General features: G+C 43.2%; 1 protein-coding gene across 2 annotated transcripts; it reads right to left on the bottom strand.

Annotated features, from left to right (window-relative positions):
* Positions 1 to 611: 611 nt before the first annotated feature.
* On the bottom strand, positions 612 to 21,698 carry LOC139382988 (sodium channel regulatory subunit beta-4-like). Of its 2 annotated transcripts, XM_071127276.1 has the most exons (6): positions 20,944 to 21,698; positions 3,621 to 3,784; positions 3,181 to 3,400; positions 2,132 to 2,261; positions 1,687 to 1,753; positions 612 to 1,509 (listed from the first exon to the last, which is right to left on the bottom strand). In XM_071127276.1, exons 1-5 carry the CDS (start codon positions 21,035 to 21,037, stop codon positions 1,705 to 1,707), a joined length of 657 nt encoding a protein of 218 aa, XP_070983377.1. In that variant the 5' UTR covers positions 21,038 to 21,698; the 3' UTR covers positions 612 to 1,509; positions 1,687 to 1,704. The 2 variants fall into 2 exon arrangements, with proteins under 2 accessions (XP_070983377.1, XP_070983376.1); XM_071127275.1 differs by lacking the exon at positions 1,687 to 1,753.

Consider the following 21,698-nt stretch of genomic DNA (forward strand, 5'->3'; position numbering starts at 1 on the left):
ACCATTTCTGGGCTGGATCTAACATTACACTCCAATGACTACCTTCTTCCTCTTCTCCTTTATCACACTCCTTTCCTCCGCAGTGACGTTGTCCTCATGACCAGGCCACTGCTTTGCCTCCTGAAGCTTCTGAACAGTATTTGTGTTCAGTATGCAGATCTAATGAAGAGCCTTGACCTCAGTAACTGTATCGTTGAGAATTGTGGCAAACATCTTTCAGTTACTATGTATCCTATGGAATAGGCACAATTGACACTGTATGAAATTTGTTCTGCATCAAAAATGAACTGTAAACGTTCCTTATAGTTAAAGGAGGGAAGCTGTTCGCTCCCTGTAAAAGGTTTGCAGAGAGTATAAAGAATCTCCATTGGCAACCTTAGATATGGCTCTTAATCAAAAGAGCTGAAGAGATGGTCAGAATATTATATATAGTATATATTATATAGCTGTTATAGATATACAAAATGGCAGTTAGTAAAACTTGACAGTATGGGAGTTACTGTGTGAGTTTGTGTTTTTAATGCAGGTTGGCATTTATTGGGATGAATCTTGTCCTGGAGGCAGTTCTGCAGGGTGGTCACTTCTGGCCAAGCCACAAAGTCTTAAAATGTCATTTTTTAACCAGAGAGGAGGCTAGTGGGAGGAGCTATAGGAGGACGGGCTCATTGTAATGACTGGAATGGAATAAATGGAAAGGTATCAAAACACATGAAACATGAGGAAACCACGTTCTAATCCGTCCCATCAATTCCATTCCAGCCATTACAATGAGCCGGTCCTCCTATAGCTCCTCCCATCAATTCCATTCCAGCCATTACAATGAGCCGGTCCTCCTATAGCTCCTCCCATCAATTCCATTCCAGCCATTACAATGAGCCGGTCCTCCTATAGCTCCTCCCACCAGCCTCCTCTGGTTTAAACCTTACCTTAACCCTGACCTTAATTACACTGTTAACCTTATATATAAATCCTAACCTTAAACCTAGCGGAAAATGCTCAGCTCTGCCCCCATGACAAGATTCATCCCAATAAACGTCAATCTGCCGTTTTTACGTCGTGAACATGAATGAGTAACTGGTGAGACGTCGATGTTGATTCCAGAAATGCTTGTACAGTAAATTGACTTTGAGCTGATTCAGATAAATGCTGCAATTAAACCCCAATCTGAATACACAACACATAAGGTGTGTCATTGGAGTGTGTCTGATCCAGCCCCGATCACCTGTCATGTTCCCCAAATCTCAAGCACATATGATATATGACATATGATTTCACATTGGTTCATGTTATACTTGTGTCATTAGATAAAGATAAAACAGTCCATTGATAATAGCTTTCTTTCTATGTATGTGCAATATATTTGCATGTGTACATGTACAGACATATACTGTATGTACATATACACAGGTGTATATGTTTCATGCCTTCGGTGTGGCTTTGTTGTCCGCTTTGGCTGCGTTGAGTTCATTGTCTGTGTTGTCCTGTCCTGAGCTCACAAGGCACTCTTTACTGAGGGAGAGAGAGAGAGAGAGAGAGAGAGAGAGAGAGAGAGAGAGAGAGAGAGAGAGAGAGAGAGAGAGAGAGAGAGAGAAAGAGAAAGAGAGAGGGGGGGAGAGAGAGAGAGAGGTCAGAGTCAGTGTGAAAAACAAAAGGCAAGTAAAGAAATGTTGATAAAGGCATGCATACCAATGTTCCATGACAGTTTCAAAGGGGGGAGGTGGTAGCCGAAGAGCTGTCGGTTCGAATCCCAGCGCTGACGGGAAAAATGTGAAGGGGGTGAGCTGGCAACCAGAGGGTTGCTGGCATAAATATCTCAAATGCCCTTAAGCAAGGCAGTTAACTCCCAAACAGCTCAACGGGTGCCACTCTGTGGCTGCTCCTGTGCTGCTCCCAGCCTGTGTGCGCTATCTCTGTATCTGAAATGTATTATTTATTATTTCAGCTGCACACACTCACATAATACATACTAACTTTATACTCTGCCATCACTTATACACCTGAGTTGTCATCACTTATGCAACTGAGTTGTCATCACTTATGCAACTGAGTTGTCATCACTTATGCAACTGAGTTGTCATCACTTATGCAACTGAGTTGTCATCACTTATGCAACTGAGTTGTCATCACTTACTTCTTCTCTGCAGACTTTTTTAGGATGAGGAGCACCACAGTCTTTGTCACCATGACAACGACAATCAAGCCAATGACCCCGCCCACGACAGACACGATGATGGTGGTTACGGTATTGTCAACCACTTTCACTGGGGAGACAAGAGAGAGGGCGGACGGGAGGGAGGAATGGGATGGTGAGAGGAAGAGAGGGTTCTATAAGAATAGCACTCAGCTGTTTCCCTATAATGAGAGCCAGGCGTACCTTCTAGGAGAATATGAAGAAGTCATTTGACGCAGATCTTTGACATTAGGTCAAAGGTGAATCTGTAAACATTGAAGAAAAACCAACCAGCAAACATCTTTTGCCAGGCAACGAAGAGAGAGAAGGGTGGAAGGATAGAGATGGTGTGGTCAGTCTCACAACCACAGAGCTCGGTGATCGATTCATCCGCTCATGAAGAGATATGATACCTTTCCATATAGCTTTTACTTCCAAGGACTTGATTCTAGTGTATAAAAACAATACATAGATCATGCTGCAACATAACACCATGGAACTGATATCAGGCCATATACCACACCAACTATATTGGCCATATACCACACCTCCTCATGCCTTATTGCTTAATTATAAACTGTGTAGTTCCAGTCCTGAACGCTGATTAGCCCGACAGCCGTGGTATATCAGACCGTATGCCACGGGTATGACAAAACATTTATTTTTACTGCTCTAATTACGTTGGTAACCAGTTTCTAACAGCAATAAGGCACCTCGGGGGTTTGTGATATATGGCCAATATACCACGGCTAAGGGCTGTGTCCAGGCACCCCACGATGCATTGTGTCTAAGAACAACCCTTAGCCGCGGCCATAAACCACACCCCCTCGTGCCTCATTGCCTAATTATACAATGTGAAACTTAGACACATGACAAAAGAATCAGATATTTGCCTCTACTTCCACCTGAAGGCATCAAAACGACTGGTGACCATGTGGCCTAAACCTAAATTATGAACATGTCGTCGGTGAGTATGTTGTATGCAGTCAAGGGAAGGTGCAGTGCCTTACACTCATCCACCACGAACAGGGTGAAGATGGCGCTATGGTTGCGATGCTTCTCCTTGGGATTCCGGGCGAAACAGGTGTACTCTCCCTCGTCCTCGAAGGTCACGTTGAACAGCAGGATGGAGATGTTGTTGTGCTTACTGCTGCCCACAAACTCTATTCGCTCGTGGTACACCTGCACCCGTGGTTCCACACCTTCTATGGGGATCACTGCCTCACACAGCTGGAGAGGAATAGAGAGGGGGAGAGGGAGAGGGGAGAAGGGGAGGAAGAGGAGAAAAAGAGGTGGGAGAGGGAGGGGGAGAAGAGGAGGGAGAAGGAAAGGGGGAAAGAGGTGGAGAACAGAGGTGAGGGGGAGAGGTGTTGAGATATGAGCGGGAGGTCAAGTTGCTCACTGAGGGGGTGTTAGTGACGGAGATAACTCCTCTCGGTCAGTGTCTTGCCTTCATGAAGGTGCCGTTGTCGTTGTATTGCCAGTTGAAGTAGAGGTTCTTGATGCCGATGCAGCTGGAGTAGGTGCATGGTAACAGCACCGTGCTGCCGTTCATTGCCTCCATGAAGGGCACCTTCCCCACTGAAACCTCCAGCGCTGAAGCACACCATACCCCTGGAAAGGACGGAGGTGGGAGGGAAGGAAGAAGAGAGAGAAAGAGAAAGAAAGAGAGAGAGAGAGAATATTTCTAGATTTGTAATTAAACAATTTGGGATCCAATGATGTGGCAGACTGGAAGACAGAAATGTAAATTCTCTACAGAGAGAGAAAGAGAGAACAAGGGAGGGAAAGTGTGAGGACATCATTTGTTTTTCACCAGCAGCAGTAGCTTACATTACTGTCTTCTCTTATCTCTGGCTATTTTTATAGAGGCCTGGCTGTTAAATGGTTGTTACTATCATCACTTACCCAAGGAGCTGGCACTGGGGCACAGCACACACACACACAGTCAACCTCAACAAGCTCTCACAGTCTCACGTCAGAATGAGATATTCACCGATGTTCCTCAAAAATCAAATTTCGAAGTTGTTTAAGGTGAAGTTTAGGCATTAACTCTGAAATCAAGGGTTAAGGAAGGAGGCTTAGGGTTAAGGAAGGGTTAATGGTCAAGGGTTAAGGGTTATGGAATGAGATAGTTTTGTTTTAAGCCTAACTTTTTATTGCTGGATCTCAACCTTTGGAATAAGAGGCAGATGGGTACACCAATCTGTTATCACCGCCCACAACACTCTAGCAAACCAAAACCTACTTGAAGGTAACAGCGCTCACCATTGCCCCCTAGTGATCGGTTTCTATGCCATCACCCGACCTCCTCAGACATTGATGGACGTCAAATACTGACTTGTATCATGGGTGACCTGGCTGGTCAACCTAGGCCAACATAGACCTGCTTAACATGACACACTGGTGTGTGTCTGCGTTTGTGTGTGTGCGTGTGTGTGTGTGTGTGTGTGTTTGAGTGTGTGCCCATGATAAGTCATCATGCCTCCCCCAGTCAAAGCACCCGCGTGGTCTCCAAAATATTTGCATTCTACTGCATCCAAATCAAGTAACCTACTCAAACATGTTTTCATGGGAGAGCGAGTGAGAGACGGAAGGTGAAAGAGGAAAAGAGGAAATGCGTGTGTGTGGGAGTGAGCAGGAGGAGGGACAGAGAGAGAGAGAGAGAGAGAGAGAGAGAGAGAGAGGGGGAGAGACAAAGAGGGAGAGTGGAGGAGGAAAGAGAGAAAGCTAGAGAGAGAGAAGAGGCAGGTTGTTTTCTGTCTGCAAGGACTGGAATGTTAGCAGAAACAGACTGGTACCCAGGCTAGTGGGTTGGCAACGCCACGACGAAAAACGCAAAAGGCTGTGTATTGTTGTTACTCTGGTCGGTCAGACAGCTAGCAGAAATGACTTGTTTCAGCTAGTTCATGGGGCTTGCGAAGCAAGAGTCCCCACTTAAAATCTTCAACGTACTTCTTCTTATCATTTTTCTTTAGCACGCTACTCCTCTTACGCCATCTAAGCTAAAACGTGTCATTCAAACTTTAAAACATGCAGACTGGTCTGGACTGAGTTGCTTGTTGTAAGGTTCTGCTTTTCTTTTCCTAGTCAACCTGTTATTTTCCTTTGTGTTCTGGAACGAATCCCTGTTTCTTTGTGTTCTTGAACGTAGCCCTGTCTTTCATTTTTGTTCATTGATTTCACCTGTGTTCGTTTCTCACCTGGTCTCATCAGCTCCCTATTTAGTTAAGTTTTTTTTCTGTATGTATGGTTGTGAGATATTTGTGTTTGACTGCCTGCCTGTGTTTGACCATTGCCTGCCTGTGTTTGATCATTGCCTGCGACCACGATTCCGGCCTTCTGCGAAGGCTTAATAAACATCTGCCGCGCTCTGCATGTGAATCTACACATTTTTCTCCCTGAGTATTCATTTCACTTGTATCCAACTTCTTGATATATTTCATACTTTTAAACTATGAAACTTCTTGTATTTTTTTTTGTCCTCCGTCCACTTTCAAGAGATTTCCTCAACATTCTAACGGCCCAATTGTGACATCATCACTCGACATTCCATTCAATGTCAATGCAACTTTTGACACAAATCATCTACTTTGACCACTTTGCCAACAATTTAGACAAAAATTGAGGGTATTCCTTGCTTTTCAAATCTGAAATTGTAACAGAATTATCTGTTAGAATTATCTGTTACCAATCTGTGACTAGGGTGGGTATGTTAGTTTGTCTTGTCTAGGGGTTTTGTATATCTAGAGTTTCTTGTAAGTCTAGGTTTATTGTATGTCTATGGTGGCCTGAATTGGTTCCCAATCAGAGGCAGCTGTTTATCATTGTCTCTGATTGGGGACCATATTTAGGTAGCCATATTCCCTTGGGTATTTTGTGGGTTCTTGTCTATGTGTAGTTGCCTGTCAGCACTCGTTTTGTATAGCTTCACTTTTGTTAGTTTGTTCAGTGTTGCATTTGTTTAATAAATTAAGAATGTACGCTTACCACGCTGCGCCTTGGTCTCCTCCTTGCAACGGACATGACACTAGCTCCTTGTCCCTAGTCCCTAGCCTCTAGCCGCTTCAGTCCAAATAGTCTCGGTCATATTTATATTGCATCTGAAATCTAAACCCTGTAATCTGCATTGTGTAATCAATATGGTGTGAATTCCACCTAGGGGGCTAGTTGCCGCTATTGGCATATAGTTTATACCCACCCAATCCACTGTCAGATCTTGACAGATTGTTCTTTTTACTGGGCCGCTGTGGCTGAGAATGACAGTGTTGAGAATGACAGACGCATCAATCACAGTTCAGCAAAGAGAGGGAACTGACTGAGGGAAGCAGAAGGAGAATGAGTGAGGGGTCCCTGCAAAACAATCCAAGCTCTCTATTTTGCATTATTTCAATTTTGCCTTCCCGGGTTTTCTCCCTTACCTATTTCTAGGGATGCATAGACATATGGTACACACAAACCCTTGCACGCACGCACACTTCCCTCTTCAGCGTCGCAATATATCCCTCCCTCCATCCATTTCGCTCACGCTCTCTCTGTAATGCAGCAGAGTAATGCTGCAGCAGCTCAAAAACACTGTTTCTCGCTCTGCCTCCTTCTCCCTCGCTCTCTCTGCTCATCCACTCCTCATCTTTACACAATTTATAGGCAACTGTTTTGTGGTGGTGTTGGTTTGGGGCCCAAGGGGGCTCAAGGGCTCTGAGGCCAGGGTTTGGCCGACACTCTGAGCTGTATGATGCCAGCAGTGCTGGGCTAGCTCGGTTGGGGAGAGCATGGCCGGTCAGTCACGTGTGTGTGTTGTGGGTCCCAGGAGGGCAGGACAGAACTAATCTCTCAGTGGTTTTAATTAAAGAAACACCCTTTTGCTCGCCAGCCTCGACTGCCTGCCTGCTGCCTGGCAAATATATTACCTCCAATCACTTTGTCACACATGCCCAGATGAACACACACACCCACCCACCCACACACAGACACACAACACAATGGTTGCCTCTAAGAAAGATAGAGAGAGAAACAGGCTGCCGTTGGACCGGTGTGCTTCCTGCGAAGGCTTGACTCCTCGTCGATTAGCTGTGACTCGGCAGACTGTTTGTTCTGTTGACACAGTCAACGTACAATTGTGGTGACACTGCTGTTACCGTAGTCTGAGAGTTTTACATTACCGCTGTACAACACTGTAATATCCAGTGAATGAAGAACGGTTCTGCGCACCTGATACATGATATTTGTCTTGTAGTCTAAGAGCTAGTGTCTATCGCACCGCTCATTTCACGACTCAGCACATTTTTAAGCATGTGGGGTGTGTGTGTGTGTGTGCCTAAATTCTTAAACCTACCTGTCTGCGTCTCTGTGAGGTGTTTACTTGTTTGTCCTCTAAACTACATCTGTCTGGACTAGCAACCCAAACTGGCAGCCTCCCTGTCCTCTCCTGACTCCTTTAGTGGCCCTTGTGAATGCATCACAGCTGTGTTATCTCATGCTAATCTCAGATTAAATCAAGAACAGCTGTCCTCAACCCCCCCCCCCACACACACACACAGACACACACACACAAACACACACATCCGATGACCAAGGGGATACACCAGTCGCTAAAGTTAGATCAGTTATGATCCTAAAATGAGCGACAGAGACAGTGGTTTGTGTGGGGACAAGGCTGGATTATATTCCTAATCTCATCCTTTTGCCATTTTCATCTCGCCCGGGGATTGATCACTAATGTAAAGTGACTGCTGGCCTGGAACTCCCTGTCAGATGCTCCATTCAAACTGCTGCTGTAATTTCTATTCCAAGGGAGTTGGGAACAGAGAAAGGGCACCCTTCTTCAAAACATCCCCATCTGAACTGCCTGTACCAGAACCCAGGAAGTGGTCGTTGGAGTGATGCATTTCAGAAAGAACAGAAAACAAATAACAGAAAGAACACAGCCCTCCATTTACTTAGCTATCTCCCTTCTATCGTTCTTAGTTGTGTAGTCTTAATCCCCCCTGTCCCTCTCTTCCCCATCTAAACCATTCCGCCGCCCCTGCCTCTTTTACCTCCGTCCCACCATCACTCAGAATCTCTCGCTAACTATTCCTCCTCTCCTCACCCCTGCCCTGTACATCCCTTCATTGCACTAAAAACTCAAAGAGTTGTTTAATAATTAATCTGCCCTTGGCTCTCCCCTCTCCTCTCGTCTCTCTCTCCTCTTCATTACAGGCCCGCCACACATGTCTCTACAGGCTGCGTCAGACATTGGGGAAGACTCTCTATTTCCACTCAAACTTTAACTCATCCCTTCTTTCATGGGAGCTCCTAATGTAACCAAGCTCCGGCAAAATACATCTATTTCTCTATTCTCTCCATCCCTCTTCACGTTCCTACCTCTTCACTGAGTTGACCCTTCTCTCATTCAATTTCTCTTCCTCCATCTTCCTCCCCGTGTGCGTTTACTAGTGGCCGCGTGGCCTTAGCCTGGCACTTGGTTATCCATCTGGTCCCATGAGCCCTCCACTTGGTGACTACAGATGTAGGTTGCTCTATTGCATATGGAAATGCATCAGGAGGGTTTTATAACGCAGTCAAACAGAAGCCCGTGAGTCACTCCATAGACCTGAAAGTGAGGCTGAAGTTCAGTAAGTACACGCAACCTGTGCAGCAGGCTTCTCTCTCTGTCTCTCTGGCCCTCTTACAGGCACACTGCTCTCTCAGCTACAGCACACCAAACCACAGTGCAGAGGGGAAGACATTGTTCCTTCTTGGATCGCTGTCAAATCAAATCAAATCAATGTTTATTTGTCACGTGCGCCGAATACAACAGGTGTACCTTACAGTGAAATGCTGACTTACAGGCTCTAACCAATAGTGCAAAAAAAAGGTATTAGGTGAGTAAAGAAATAAAACAACAGTAAAAAGACAGGCTATATACAGTAGCGAGGCTATAAAAGTAGAGAGGCTACATACAGACACCGGTTAGTCAGGCTGATTGAGATAGTATGTACATGTAGAAATGGTTAAAGTGACTATGCATATATGATGAACAGAGAGTAGCAGTAGCGTAAAAGAGGGGTTGGCGGGTGGCGGGTGGTGGGTGGGACACAATGCAGATAGCACGGTTAGCCAATGTGTGGGAGCACTGGTTGGTCATCCCAATTGAGGTAGTATGTACATGAATGTACAGTTAAAGTGACTATGCATATATGATAAACAGAGAGTAGCAGCAGCGTAAAAAGAGGGGTTGGGGGGCACACAATGCCAATAGTCCTGGTAGCCATTTGAATACCTGTTCAAGAGTCTTATGGCTTGGGGGTAAAAACTGTTGAGAAGCCTTTTTGATCTAGACTTGGTACTCCGGTACCACTTGACATGCGGTGGTAGAGAGAACAGTCTATGACTGGGGTGGATGGTGTCTTTGACAATTCGGTAACGTTGCTTCAGCTACACTGGAGAAAGCCAAGGAAAGGTTGTTTTGGAGGGAAAAAAACAAACAAACATGGAAACGCGTATGCTAGAGGTATCCAGTGTCATTTTAGCTGAACCCTCCAACCCTCTCAAGAGAACACGACTCACCTCGGCAGCAACACCACATAATGACAACGGACCCCTATTAGAACAGAACAGAATTGGGATTTCTCTGAAAGACGGTATCTTCTTCTCCCAGTAAATGTCTTGGCGGATTTTGAACTATTGTCTACCTTTACCTGTGGTCTAACGTAACGATAAAACACTGAAAGCGGAGCATAATGGCCTGGGATGCCAAGACGGAGATCATTTTCCTACGAGTTTTTGTTGAGCACATCAGCCCTTAGTCATTATCTTTTGAAATTGTTTCCAATTGCAGGGGGACTATTACAGACTGTATGAGGCATCTTTCAACTTATTTGAAAACAGGAACACACAAGAATTCAAGTCCACAATAGACCCACGTACCAGAGCAAGCATCCTCCAACCCAGGGGATGAGAATTCATTAAAACAATCAACTCCTCAGCGCTGACCTTTTGGTGTAAAATTTAATGTGCTGTATTTAGGCTCTCAATTTACAGCCATAACTCATTTCCCTTGTAACCTATATGGGAAATCTCTGGACGATTTACTAGAACGTACATTTCGTACAAAATAAAAAAACGGAACTTGATTTCTGGTTCATTTGGACTGTTTTTTTTTTTAGGAAATATCCAAGAAAAACGCTTGATGCAGTCCTAGTTTTCATTTTTTCCTAATCAACCCTATTCTCCCAAGGTACCTTAATTCATGATGTCATCAAACATTCCCTCATAACCTTGACAGACACAATCCTCCTGTCACGACTTCCGCCGAAGTTGGTCCCTCTCCTTGTTCGGGCGGCGTTCGGCGTCACCGACGTTCTAGCCATCGCCGATTCACTTTTCATTTCTCCATTGGTTTTTGTCTTGTCTTCTATCACACCTGGTTCCAATTCCATCAATTCCATGTTGTGTATTTAACCCTCTGTTCCCCCCCCATGTTCTTGTCCGGAATTGTTTCTTGTAGTGCTTGTGCACGGTATGCTGGTGATTACCGGGTTTTGTTTGACCCATTTCATGTGTTGTTCTGTTGACGGTGGTTTTATGTTGATTAAACAACACCGTTGTGAACCAGTTTCCGCTCTCCTGCGCCTGACTTCTCTGCCGCCAGTACGCACCCCATTACACCTCCAGTAAATCTAAATGGACCAACCACCTATGATTTTAGTACAGCAATTCAAACCATCACTTCAGCAGGTGTGCAATACAAAAACAAATGCCACTGCAGTTTTCCAGTCTAACATTACGACCACGGACCACAGCAAGGAGTCTATGATTACATGTTACAATCCATGTAGATTAATGTCGCAAACAATGCCAGTGCATAGTGTTAGTGTTACAACACGTTGCTATGTACAGGCCGTCAGCACGGTGCAGTAATTGCACACAGGGGAGGAGTGCTGAGTGTCCGTGTATGGACAGTGGAGTTATGTAGCTCTGGGGAGTAGATCAGTAGATCTGTATGTGGGTGAGGGTTGATGACATTCAAAACTGTGTGTCTCTCGCTCTCACTCTGGGTGTGTTTGTGTGTGTGTGTGCTTGCCTGCTTGTGTGTGTGCACATGTGTTTCTGCAAGTGGGGGAAGGGGGAATTCTTACGGTATTTGCCGGGCTGTAATAACTATTCAGCCTGAAAGAGTGGCGTGTGTCTGAAGAGGAAATGACATCAGCCCGGGGTGTGGGTGCTGGTATTGGCAGGGGCACAGACCAGCTTAAGACGAGTATGGTTATGAACACCAGGGCAGCTGGTGCTGCCGGCCCTCCCCATGATTGTGGCTCAGTCCAGACTAATCTGTGGATCAACAGGATGTCACGAGCTCTTAACCAGGACAGTTTGCTCATAACCAGGACAGTGTGCCCATAACCAGAACAGTGTTCTCATAACCAGGACAGTGTTCTCATAACCAGGACAGTGTGCCCATAACCAGGACAGTGTGCTCATAACCAGGACAATGTGCTCATAACCAGGACAGTGTGCCCCATCCATAACACACACGGTGATAATTAACCTCTAGCGACGAGCAATCCCGTATCCGGGAGCGTAATCATAGCCTCAAGTGCATTACCATAACGGAAGATTTCCTATTCATGAAAATCGCAAATGAAATGAAATAAATATATTGAAACACAAGCTTAGCCTTTTGTTAACAACACTGTCATCTCAGATTTTCAAAATATGCATTACAGCCAACGCTAGACAAGCATTTGTGTAAGTTTAGCATGGCATAATGCTATGCTAGGCTCTGCTAGCGGCAGGCAACATTTTCACAAAAATAAGAAAAGCAACCAAATTAAATAATTTACCTTTGAAGAATTGCAGATGCTTTCACTCAGGAGACTCCCAGTTAGATAGCAAAAGTTTCTTTTTTCCAAAAATAATATTTTTGTAGGCGAAAAACGTCACGTTTGTTCATCCTGCTTGGCTGAGAAATGGACAGAAACATACTTCAACTATAAGCATTAGCATAACGCAACTTTTTCTATTCATGAAAATCGCAAATTAAATGAAATAAATATATTGAAACACAAGCTTAGCCTTTTGTTAACAACACTGTCATCTCAGATTTTCAAAATATGCGTTACAGCCAACGCTAGACAAGCATTTGTTTAAGTTTAGCATGGCATAATGCTATGCTAGGCTGTGCTGGCAGCAGGCAACATTTTCACAAAAATAAGAAAAGCAACCAAATTAAATAATTTACCTTTGAAGAACTTCAGATGCTTTCACTCAGGAGACTCCCAGTTAGATAGCAAATGTTCCTTTTTTCAAAAAATAATATTTTTGTAGGCGAAAAACGTCACGTTTGATCATCCTGCTTGGCTGAGAAATCGACCGAAAATACTTTATCTATAACGCCGAACATTTTTCACAATTTGCTCCATAATATTGACAGAAACACGGCAAACGTTGTTTAGGATCCATCCTCAAGGTGTTTTTAACATATGTATTCGCTAATATATCCGTGGAGGCAGTTGGTTTCTTATAAGAAACGATTGGAAAAATGGCTACCTCAGTATTTTACGCAAGGTTTTCTCCGGGAGACACCATTCGTCCAATCGCCCTATATGGTCTCTTACAGCCATTCTCCAATGGAAATGCCTAAAAAGACGTCACAATGCTGCAGACACCTTGGGGAAAAAGTGGAAAACGAAAGCTAACTCCTAGCTCCTTCACAGCCATATAAGGAGTCATTGGAATGAGGCGGTTTCAAAAAATGCGGCACTTCCTGATTGGATTTTGATCTGGGTTTCGCCTGTAACATCAGTTATGTGGCACTCACAGACAATATCTTTGCAGTTTTGGAAACGTCAGAGTGTTTTCTTTCCAAAGCTGTCAATTATATGCTAAACTCACCTCCAGGACAATCACTGGTGCGGCTGATTAGCTGCCCTAAGTAATGTAATTTCTAAGTAATGTAAATACCAAAGCAAATTTAAGTAGGACCATCCTACTACTCTACTCAAACCAGTGTATTACTCTCCAATCCTGGCTGGTTAGACCTGGCTGGTTAGCCTATCTTCAACGCAGCAACTCGAAGGAGCGAATGGAAGGAAAATAAACTCTGTAGTTCTGTTCAGGACTACATGACAAGTCACCAGATAACAGACAACTATACAAAAGGACAACAGTATGAAACTTGCCAGAACCATTTTGAACAATCAGAGCCTTATAAGCGAAAAGGTCCAACTCCCTTTCCAAGGCGGCCCTGTCCACTGAGAGAAATCCAGAAAACCAAGACATTTCATGTAAATACATTCATGATTTCTTACTCATGTGCAAAGTATATGATTACTGTAAGTGAGAGTAGTTTCTAAATGTACCAATCAATGTTAAGTGTCATTCTCTGCCCCCCTTTTTTAAGATATTAAGTGTGTATGTTTATCCTGTGTTACCATTTAATTAGCTAGTAAATAAATTATTAAACCTATTTGTGTAGTACTGAATCATAGTAAGGCTCGGGTTTTTGCAAATGCAAGGAGTTTATGGCTGTTCCGAATGATGGTGTGATACGAGGTTATGATTAATACGTTGACTGTTTATAGATTGATAAGTAAAGACCTTTTAGAGTTTCATTCGGGAGATGGTAACTCTTTAAAGAACCGCTCTCGTGGTGCCCCAAATCCGAATGAGTTAATTATTACATGATCATTTTAATCAGGTAAAAATGAAACAGTTGTTGATTATATAAATATACAGATGAATGTTAAAGTCAAGTCATGACACTATACACCATGGGTATTTATAGGATGTCATGTGTGTGTACATGACTTAAACGGCTTAAAATCATCTGTATTTTTAGCTAAACAGATATCCAACAGATATCCACCGGGGTAGTTTACATGTCTCTTTCAGAGATAAAGCATCACTACCCCTCCAGCAGTTCAATGCCTTGGTAATGGTCAAATTTATATATATATATATATATATATATATATATATATATATATTAATTAAGAAATATCAATATGAGCAATGCCAGAGTCCGGAATATAAATATATATGTATATGATGGTATGTATAGACCGTATATGAATAGAAAAGGTGTGCACAGCAGTAGTTATATGGGATGTGCCTTGACCAGAATACAGTATATACATATGAAGTGGGTAGAACAGTTTGTAAACAGTATTAAAACGGCCCGTGTTCAATGAGTCTCTAAGGTGCAGGGTAGAGTCCCGAGTGGTACCAGTCTGATGGCCTGGAGATGAAAGCTGTTTTTCAGTCTGTCACAAACTCAAATGAGTGCACTGTGTCATAGGTTTTAGGATGCGAGTACTGTATCTTAACCAAAGTAGGTTGTTTTAAGATTGTTTTATGCATCAGTCGGGGTCTCTATAAGCTACAAGAGGAGGTCCGAAATCAAGCATGAAAGTGCACAGCTGTGTGGGTTAATATGGTCAAAATGTTTGCCTTGGGGTAAGTTGAGCTAATGGCCATGGGGCAAGTTGAGCCAATGGCCACATACCCCATACAAATGATAATTACATTCAGTCAGTTCTATGCATAATATGCATAGTATTTTTCCAATGTGTCATGCACATGAACTCAAGATGCATGTTTTATTGTTACAGAGTAGACACCATCATGCCCTGTGCATGCACATGAACTCAAGATGCATGTTTTATTGTTACAGAGTAGACACCATCATGCCCTGTGCATGCACATGAACTCAAGATGCATGTTGTATTGTTACAGAGTAGACACCATCATGCCCTGTGCATGCACATGAACTCAAGATGCATGTTTTATTGTTACAGAGTAGACACCATCATGCCCTGTGCATGCACATGAACTCAAGATGCATGTTTTATTGTTACAGAGTAGACACCATCATGCCCTGTGCATGCACATGAACTCAAGATGCATGTTGTATTGTTACAGAGTAGACACCATCATGCCCTGTGCATGCACATGAACTCAAGATGCATGTTTTATTGTTACAGAGTAGACACCATCATGCCCTGTGCATGCACATGAACTCAAGATGCATGTTTTATTGTTACAGAGTAGACACCATCATGCCCTGTGCATGCACATGAACTCAAGATGCATGTTTTATTGTTACAGAGTAGACACCATCATGCCCTGTGCATGCACATGAACTCAAGATGCATGTTTTATTGTTACAGAGTAGACACCATCATGCCCTGTGCATGCACATGAACTCAAGATGCATGTTTTATTGTTACAGAGTAGACACCATCATGCCCTGTGCATGCACATGAACTCAATATGCATGTTTTATTGTTACAGAGTAGACACCATCATGCCCTGTGCATGCACATGAACTCAATATGCATGTTTTATTGTTACAGAGTAGACACCATCATGCCCTGTGCATGCACATGTAAAACAAGTAGTGGTTTAGCCCCCCTTGAGGTTCATGAGAGAACAGCCAAGGAAACAAGAGAAGGGAAGAAGTCCTTTGAAGCAGCAACACATGATGAAAAAATAGACTGAATGACACTGAAGAAGTACATTGAAAAAAAATGAAAAAATATGCACAAATACCAGTCAAAAGTTTGGACACCTACTCATTTAAGGGTTTTTCTACATTGTAGAATAATAGCGAAGACATCAAAACTATGAAATTACACATATGGAATCATGTAATAACCAAAAGAGTGTTAAACAAATCAAAATATATTGGTGTGGGAGTGCTTTGCTGGTGACACTGTCAGGGATTTATTTAGAATTCAAGGCACACTTAACCAGCATTCTGCAGCGATACGCCATCCCATCTGATAACATGGAGTCAGAGCTTGCTAAACATATCAAGAATTTTGCAGACCAGTTTCATCCCACTGAGCACAGTCCTCAAATCCACGATGGTTCAACTTAATGACATGGAAACAACGTTGATTCATCCAGTGTGTGCCCAGTCGGATGGGCTTAGAAGCCTTGACTACTGGCCTACGAATATGCACATTGAAACAACATCCCTGTCCCAGACAACTGGTCAATAAATGGAAGGGTAAGTGATATTGAACAGAGAGATCTATATATGAATGTAGGCATACATTTAAGATATACAATATACCATACCCCCATTCCATGAATTCAACTTTGACCTACCAGCACCATCAATCACTGTCACAGGACACCAACACCCACTTACCCCAAGGCAGCTCAACTTGTCCTGTCCCTATGCTCAACTTACTCCATACGTAAGTTGTGCCAAGAGACCACTTTTTTTTGGACAAGCTATGTTTTCAAAACTGTTATGTTTACATCAATTCTGATTATTTCCAGGGATACACAACGTCCTGAAATATATGTAGATATCTTTGTTACAAAGAATACTATATTTACTTGACATAGTAAAGATGTCTCAACTTAGCCCACTCTCCCCTACGTTGATTACCCATTTGTCTTTCTGAGGGTGAGAGTTCCTGTGTGTCGTACAAGTAGTTTTCCTCCATTAGACTTACAGAAAAAATAGATTAATAATGTCAGAAGAGATGTTGGCCATTTCACGCCTGCTCACTCACTTCAAGCACAACAGACGAGAAGGGGCTTGGTTTTTCATCAGGACTGCACAGACCTTAGTAAGGATGCACTTAAAGGTGCAGAAATTGCTCTGCCATTTTCTGGTTGCAAAAAAAAAATCAAATAGTTTGCTTAATTTCAGTTTACGTAACAGAATAAGAATTCAGAATGTAGAGAATCATTGTACTATCTACAGTGCCTTGCGAAAGTATTCGGCCCCCTTGAACTTTGCGACCTTTTGCCACATTTCAGGCTTCAAACATAAAGATATAAAACTGTATTTTTTTGTGAAGAATCAACAACAAGTGGGACACAATCATGAAGTGGAACAACATTTACTGGATATTTCAAACTTTTTTAACAAATCAAAAACTGAAAAATTGGGCGTGCAAAATTATTCAGCCCCCTTAAGTTAATACTTTGTAGCGCCACCTTTTGCTGCGATTACAGCTGTAAGTCGCTTGGGGTATGTCTCTATCAGTTTTGCACATCGAGAGACTGACATTTTTTCCCATTCCTCCTTGCAAAACAGCTCGAGCTCAGTGAGGTTGGATGGAGAGCATTTGTGAACAGCAGTTTTCAGTTCTTTCCACAGATTCTCGATTGGATTCAGGTCTGGACTTTGACTTGGCCATTCTAACACCTGGATATGTTTATTTTTGAACCATTCCATTGTAGATTTTGCTTTATGTTTTGGATCATTGTCTTGTTGGAAGACAAATCTCCGTCCCAGTCTCAGGTCTTTTGCAGACTCCATCAGGTTTTCTTCCAGAATGGTCCTGTATTTGGCTCCATCCATCTTGCCATCAATTTTAACCATCTTCCCTGTCCCTGCTGAAGAAAAGCAGGCCCAAACCATGATGCTGCCACCACCATGTTTGACAGTGGGGATGGTGTGTTCAGCTGTGTTGCTTTTACGCCAAACATAACGTTTTGCATTGTTGCCAAAAAGTTCAATTTTGGTTTCATCTGACCAGAGCACCTTCTTCCACATGTTTGGTGTGTCTCCCAGGTGGCTTGTGGCAAACTTCAAACGACACTTTTTATGGATATCTTTAAGAAATGGCTTTCTTCTTGCCACTCTTCCATAAAGGCCAGATTTGTGCAATATACGACTGATTGTTGTCCTATGGACAGAGTCTCCCACCTCAGCTGTAGATCTCTGCAGTTCATCCAGAGTGATCATGGGCCTCTTGGCTGCATCTCTGATCAGTCTTCTCCTTGTATGAGCTGAAAGTTTAGAGGGACGGCCAGGTCTTGGTAGATTTGCATTGGTCTGATACTCCTTCCATTTCAATATTATCGCTTGCACAGTGCTCCTTGGGATGTTTAAAGCTTTTTGTATCCAACTCCGGCTTTAAACTTCTTCACAACAGTATCTCGGACCTGCCTGGTGTGTTCCTTGTTCTTCATGATGCTCTCTGCGCTTTTAACGGACCTCTGAGACTATCACAGTGCAGGTGCATTTATACGGAGACTTGATTACACACAGGTGGATTGTATTTATCATCATTAGTCATTTAGGTCAACATTGGATCATTCAGAGATCCTCACTGAACTTCTGGAGAGAGTTTGCTGCACTGAAAGTAAAGGGGTTGAATAATTTTGCACGCCCAATTTTTCAGTTTTTGATTTGTTAAAAAAGTTTGAAATATCCAATAAATGTCGTTCCACTTCATGATTGTGTCCCACCTGTTGTTGATTCTTCACAAAAAAATACAGTTTTATATCTTTATGTTTGAAGCCTGAAATGTGGCAAAAGGTCGCAAAGTTCAAGGGGGCCGAATACTTTCGCAAGGCACTGTAAACCGGTGTAACCTATAGTTTCAATAACCCCAAAATATTTCATTTTCAGCTGTTTGAAGCTGATGTACAAAACCAAATGTAAAAGACTCAATTATGAAACTTTAGAACGAAGAGCATAGAAATAGTGCACACAGAACAGGTCTACCACTTCTTAGACTTTCTTTCAATGAGAATGACAGATATATCAACTGTAATTCACATTTGTATGTACATTTGGTCGGGTTACTCAAAAAGTTACATATTGCATCTTTAAGCACAACAAATTTGTAACATATCATACAAATTGCAATATTTTCTTTGTTGAAAATGCAGCAAGTAACATATCGTACCAATGGGATAACATTGTACAGAATTGGATGACATAGTATACAAAAAAATGGGGTCCGCATTTGGCTCGTGAGCACCACTTTCAAAACTACTGGCTGAAATTATCCCAAAGTTTGAGATCGCATCTTTAAGCCTTATATTGGGTGTTTGCCTGGCTACATCCTAATGTGCAACTAAAATATCGTAATTCCCTGACCTTCTGTCCATCACCTGATGTGAAGTGCAAGTCTCACAGCTAACATCTCTCATACTGTAGTCAAATAGTCTCAACTCTGCTAATGTAGAACGACCATAGGATCTAATGATATAACTGCCGGGCCTTTCTATGGGGACATTTTGGTCGCACAAATGTTCCAGCAACATTAAAGACCCTTCCCGGGTCTCTGATGGATGTCTCGAGGGGGTGTTGGCTTGTCTTAGGCCTGGTTGGTTGATATGTGAACCCCACTAATTTTATTGGAGGTTAAAACCTCCACTGTACGCTTCGGGGATATATATGCACATTAACCCAGCACATTAACCCTTCGCCCCCCAGCTGTAGAAAAAATACCTCTACTTCACCTTGACGCAGAGCCAAGGATGAGTCGGCTGGCAGAGAATCCAGAGACAACTGGCCAAGTGATACACAAAAGCAAGAGATGCTACTTATCAGGTATGTTTTAATCTAATATCATGTCAGATTCCATCTCAAAGAAATATGAAAAAGCCTATTTATTATCGGTAGCTCTCTGCTGTGTCGGCCTCTTTAGAATCGTATGCTAATTTAGACTCGTAAAAATGTTTTAAGATGTTTTGTGTGATCTTGTGATCTTGTTCTTATTTGATGCTGGATTGGCGTCGGTGCCAAAAAGGCACTCACCTCAAAAGATGCTGCGGAGTCTTAAGTTATCCCACGAATAATTGTATCCATATTAAAGTACGTGCTAACAATTAGCGATGGCAAACTGACGTGATCATGTGTGGATTCTCCAATACATAGGGCATAGTTTGTCTAAAGCTTGAGTAACTATACTGTGTTATTGTGCATTATGCAGCACTATATGTTAAAACAATATGGAATATGATACCATATCTGGCTGTCGGGTATTCTACTACAAAGCTAATCTATATACTACAGCAATTTGTATCAAAAAAACATCAAATCACCCAGATATTTAAATGTAGGGTACCATGTGGTTATTGGACCATTCTTAGTGGTCACACTAGTCTGTACAAAACGTAGCAGGAAGAAGACTGCGGAGAATGATAATGCACGGATATCTTGCGATTTTGAGTAGTTATTGATCCAACCTGCTCATAATCAGACTTTTTATTTGTATACTAAATATGTTTTCCCCAAAATATATAAATACAAAACATGATATTCCTCTGTACATTCTGATACACTTCCCTCCCTGTATTAACACCATACAATTCATCTCATCAGCTGTATGAGTTAAATGTGTGCTTGATTAAGTGGCATGTGTAAATGTAGCGTGGCAGAATGAAGTGTGCAGTAGAATCTGCATCACTAGATCCTCTGATGGGAAGACAATGTAAAGGGCTATCTTTTGACAACTAAACTGTGTCACATGACATCTTCCATCCCACTGCCTCATCTAGATGTATATTGTCTTGTCCCATGGATCATTCTCTCCACCCCCCCCCCCTAAAGCATGGCAAAAGATGTAAATATTGGACATGATCATACTCATTGACTTGGCAGGTCCATTGGCAGTGCCCATAATTCCACTTTCTCTAAACAGGATCCATTGTTACCAGCATCTTCTTAATGAATCAGAATCTACACTCTCTTAGTGAACCGTAAAATAGCAAAGAACCAGCACTCGCTGCCCCGGCGTGGCTAAAACACACGACTCAGAGTCTCCCAATATAGAAAAGCAGGAGCCATGTATCCAAATAAAACCCATGGCTTACAAGCAATAAGTATGCAACCCTGTCTGCCGGCGTCGGACACATTTCTGCAAGCTCGGCAGGAACTGTAGTGATTTGGCTGGCACCCCAGGGGTAGATGGAGGAAGACGGGTGCAGAGAGAGAGAGAGCAAGAGAGTTAGAGAGAGAGAGAGAGAGAGGGTTAAGGAGAGGAGAGGAGAAATGGCAGTATAAAGTCAGCTCTTGGACTCACCGAGCAGAAGTGTGACGACAACACTGGCATGGACGGTGTCTCCTGAGCTCAAACACCTGGACATAGAGAACCTCCCGCTTCCTTTGGACTCCATATCCTACTGCATCCGTCTGTTTATCTGTCCGTCCGTCTGTTTATCTGTCTGTCTGCCCCTGGATACGCACTCTGGGTGTGCGGGTGTGTGTTGGCTGGAGCAAGCAAGGGTGCGGGTGGGATAGAGGGGAGGGGTAGGGCAAAGTAGGACGCAGAGCGAGCAAATAAAAAAAAAAACAATACTTGTCACTCTGCAAAGTCCTGCGATGAGTGTCTCCCTCCTCTTCTCTCCTTCTTTGCGATGAGTACCAGAGGAGGAGAAAGAGGGTGAAGGAAGGCTAATTGCTGAATTATGAATTCTGTCTACACTTCTGTATGTGCCAGGCAGAAGACAGACAGAAAGAGACAGACGAAGTCAAGGCTGCTGCACCTGATCCAGGCTTTCTCTCTCTCTCTTTGCTTCAGTCCCTCACTCTTGCTCGCCGACACACTGATTATCCACTGAATCCCACAGCCTGAGAGCTAGACCAGGCAGAGGGGAGGAAAAAAACTCACTCAGAGAGAGTGAGCGTCTGCACCGCAGAGCTGTGGAGCAGTCGGAGGCAGTCAGGGGAGAGAGGATGTCATCGTTCCCTCTGATGGAGAGCTGCATGTGGGGGGAGGGAGCGGAGGGGACAGCAGAGCCTGGAGCTCAGGCACAAATGCTGCAGGCAGCAGGCAGG

This window comes from Oncorhynchus clarkii, chromosome 24 (genome assembly GCF_045791955.1).
Source record: "Oncorhynchus clarkii lewisi isolate Uvic-CL-2024 chromosome 24, UVic_Ocla_1.0, whole genome shotgun sequence".
NCBI classification, from domain to species: domain Eukaryota; kingdom Metazoa; phylum Chordata; class Actinopteri; order Salmoniformes; family Salmonidae; genus Oncorhynchus; species Oncorhynchus clarkii.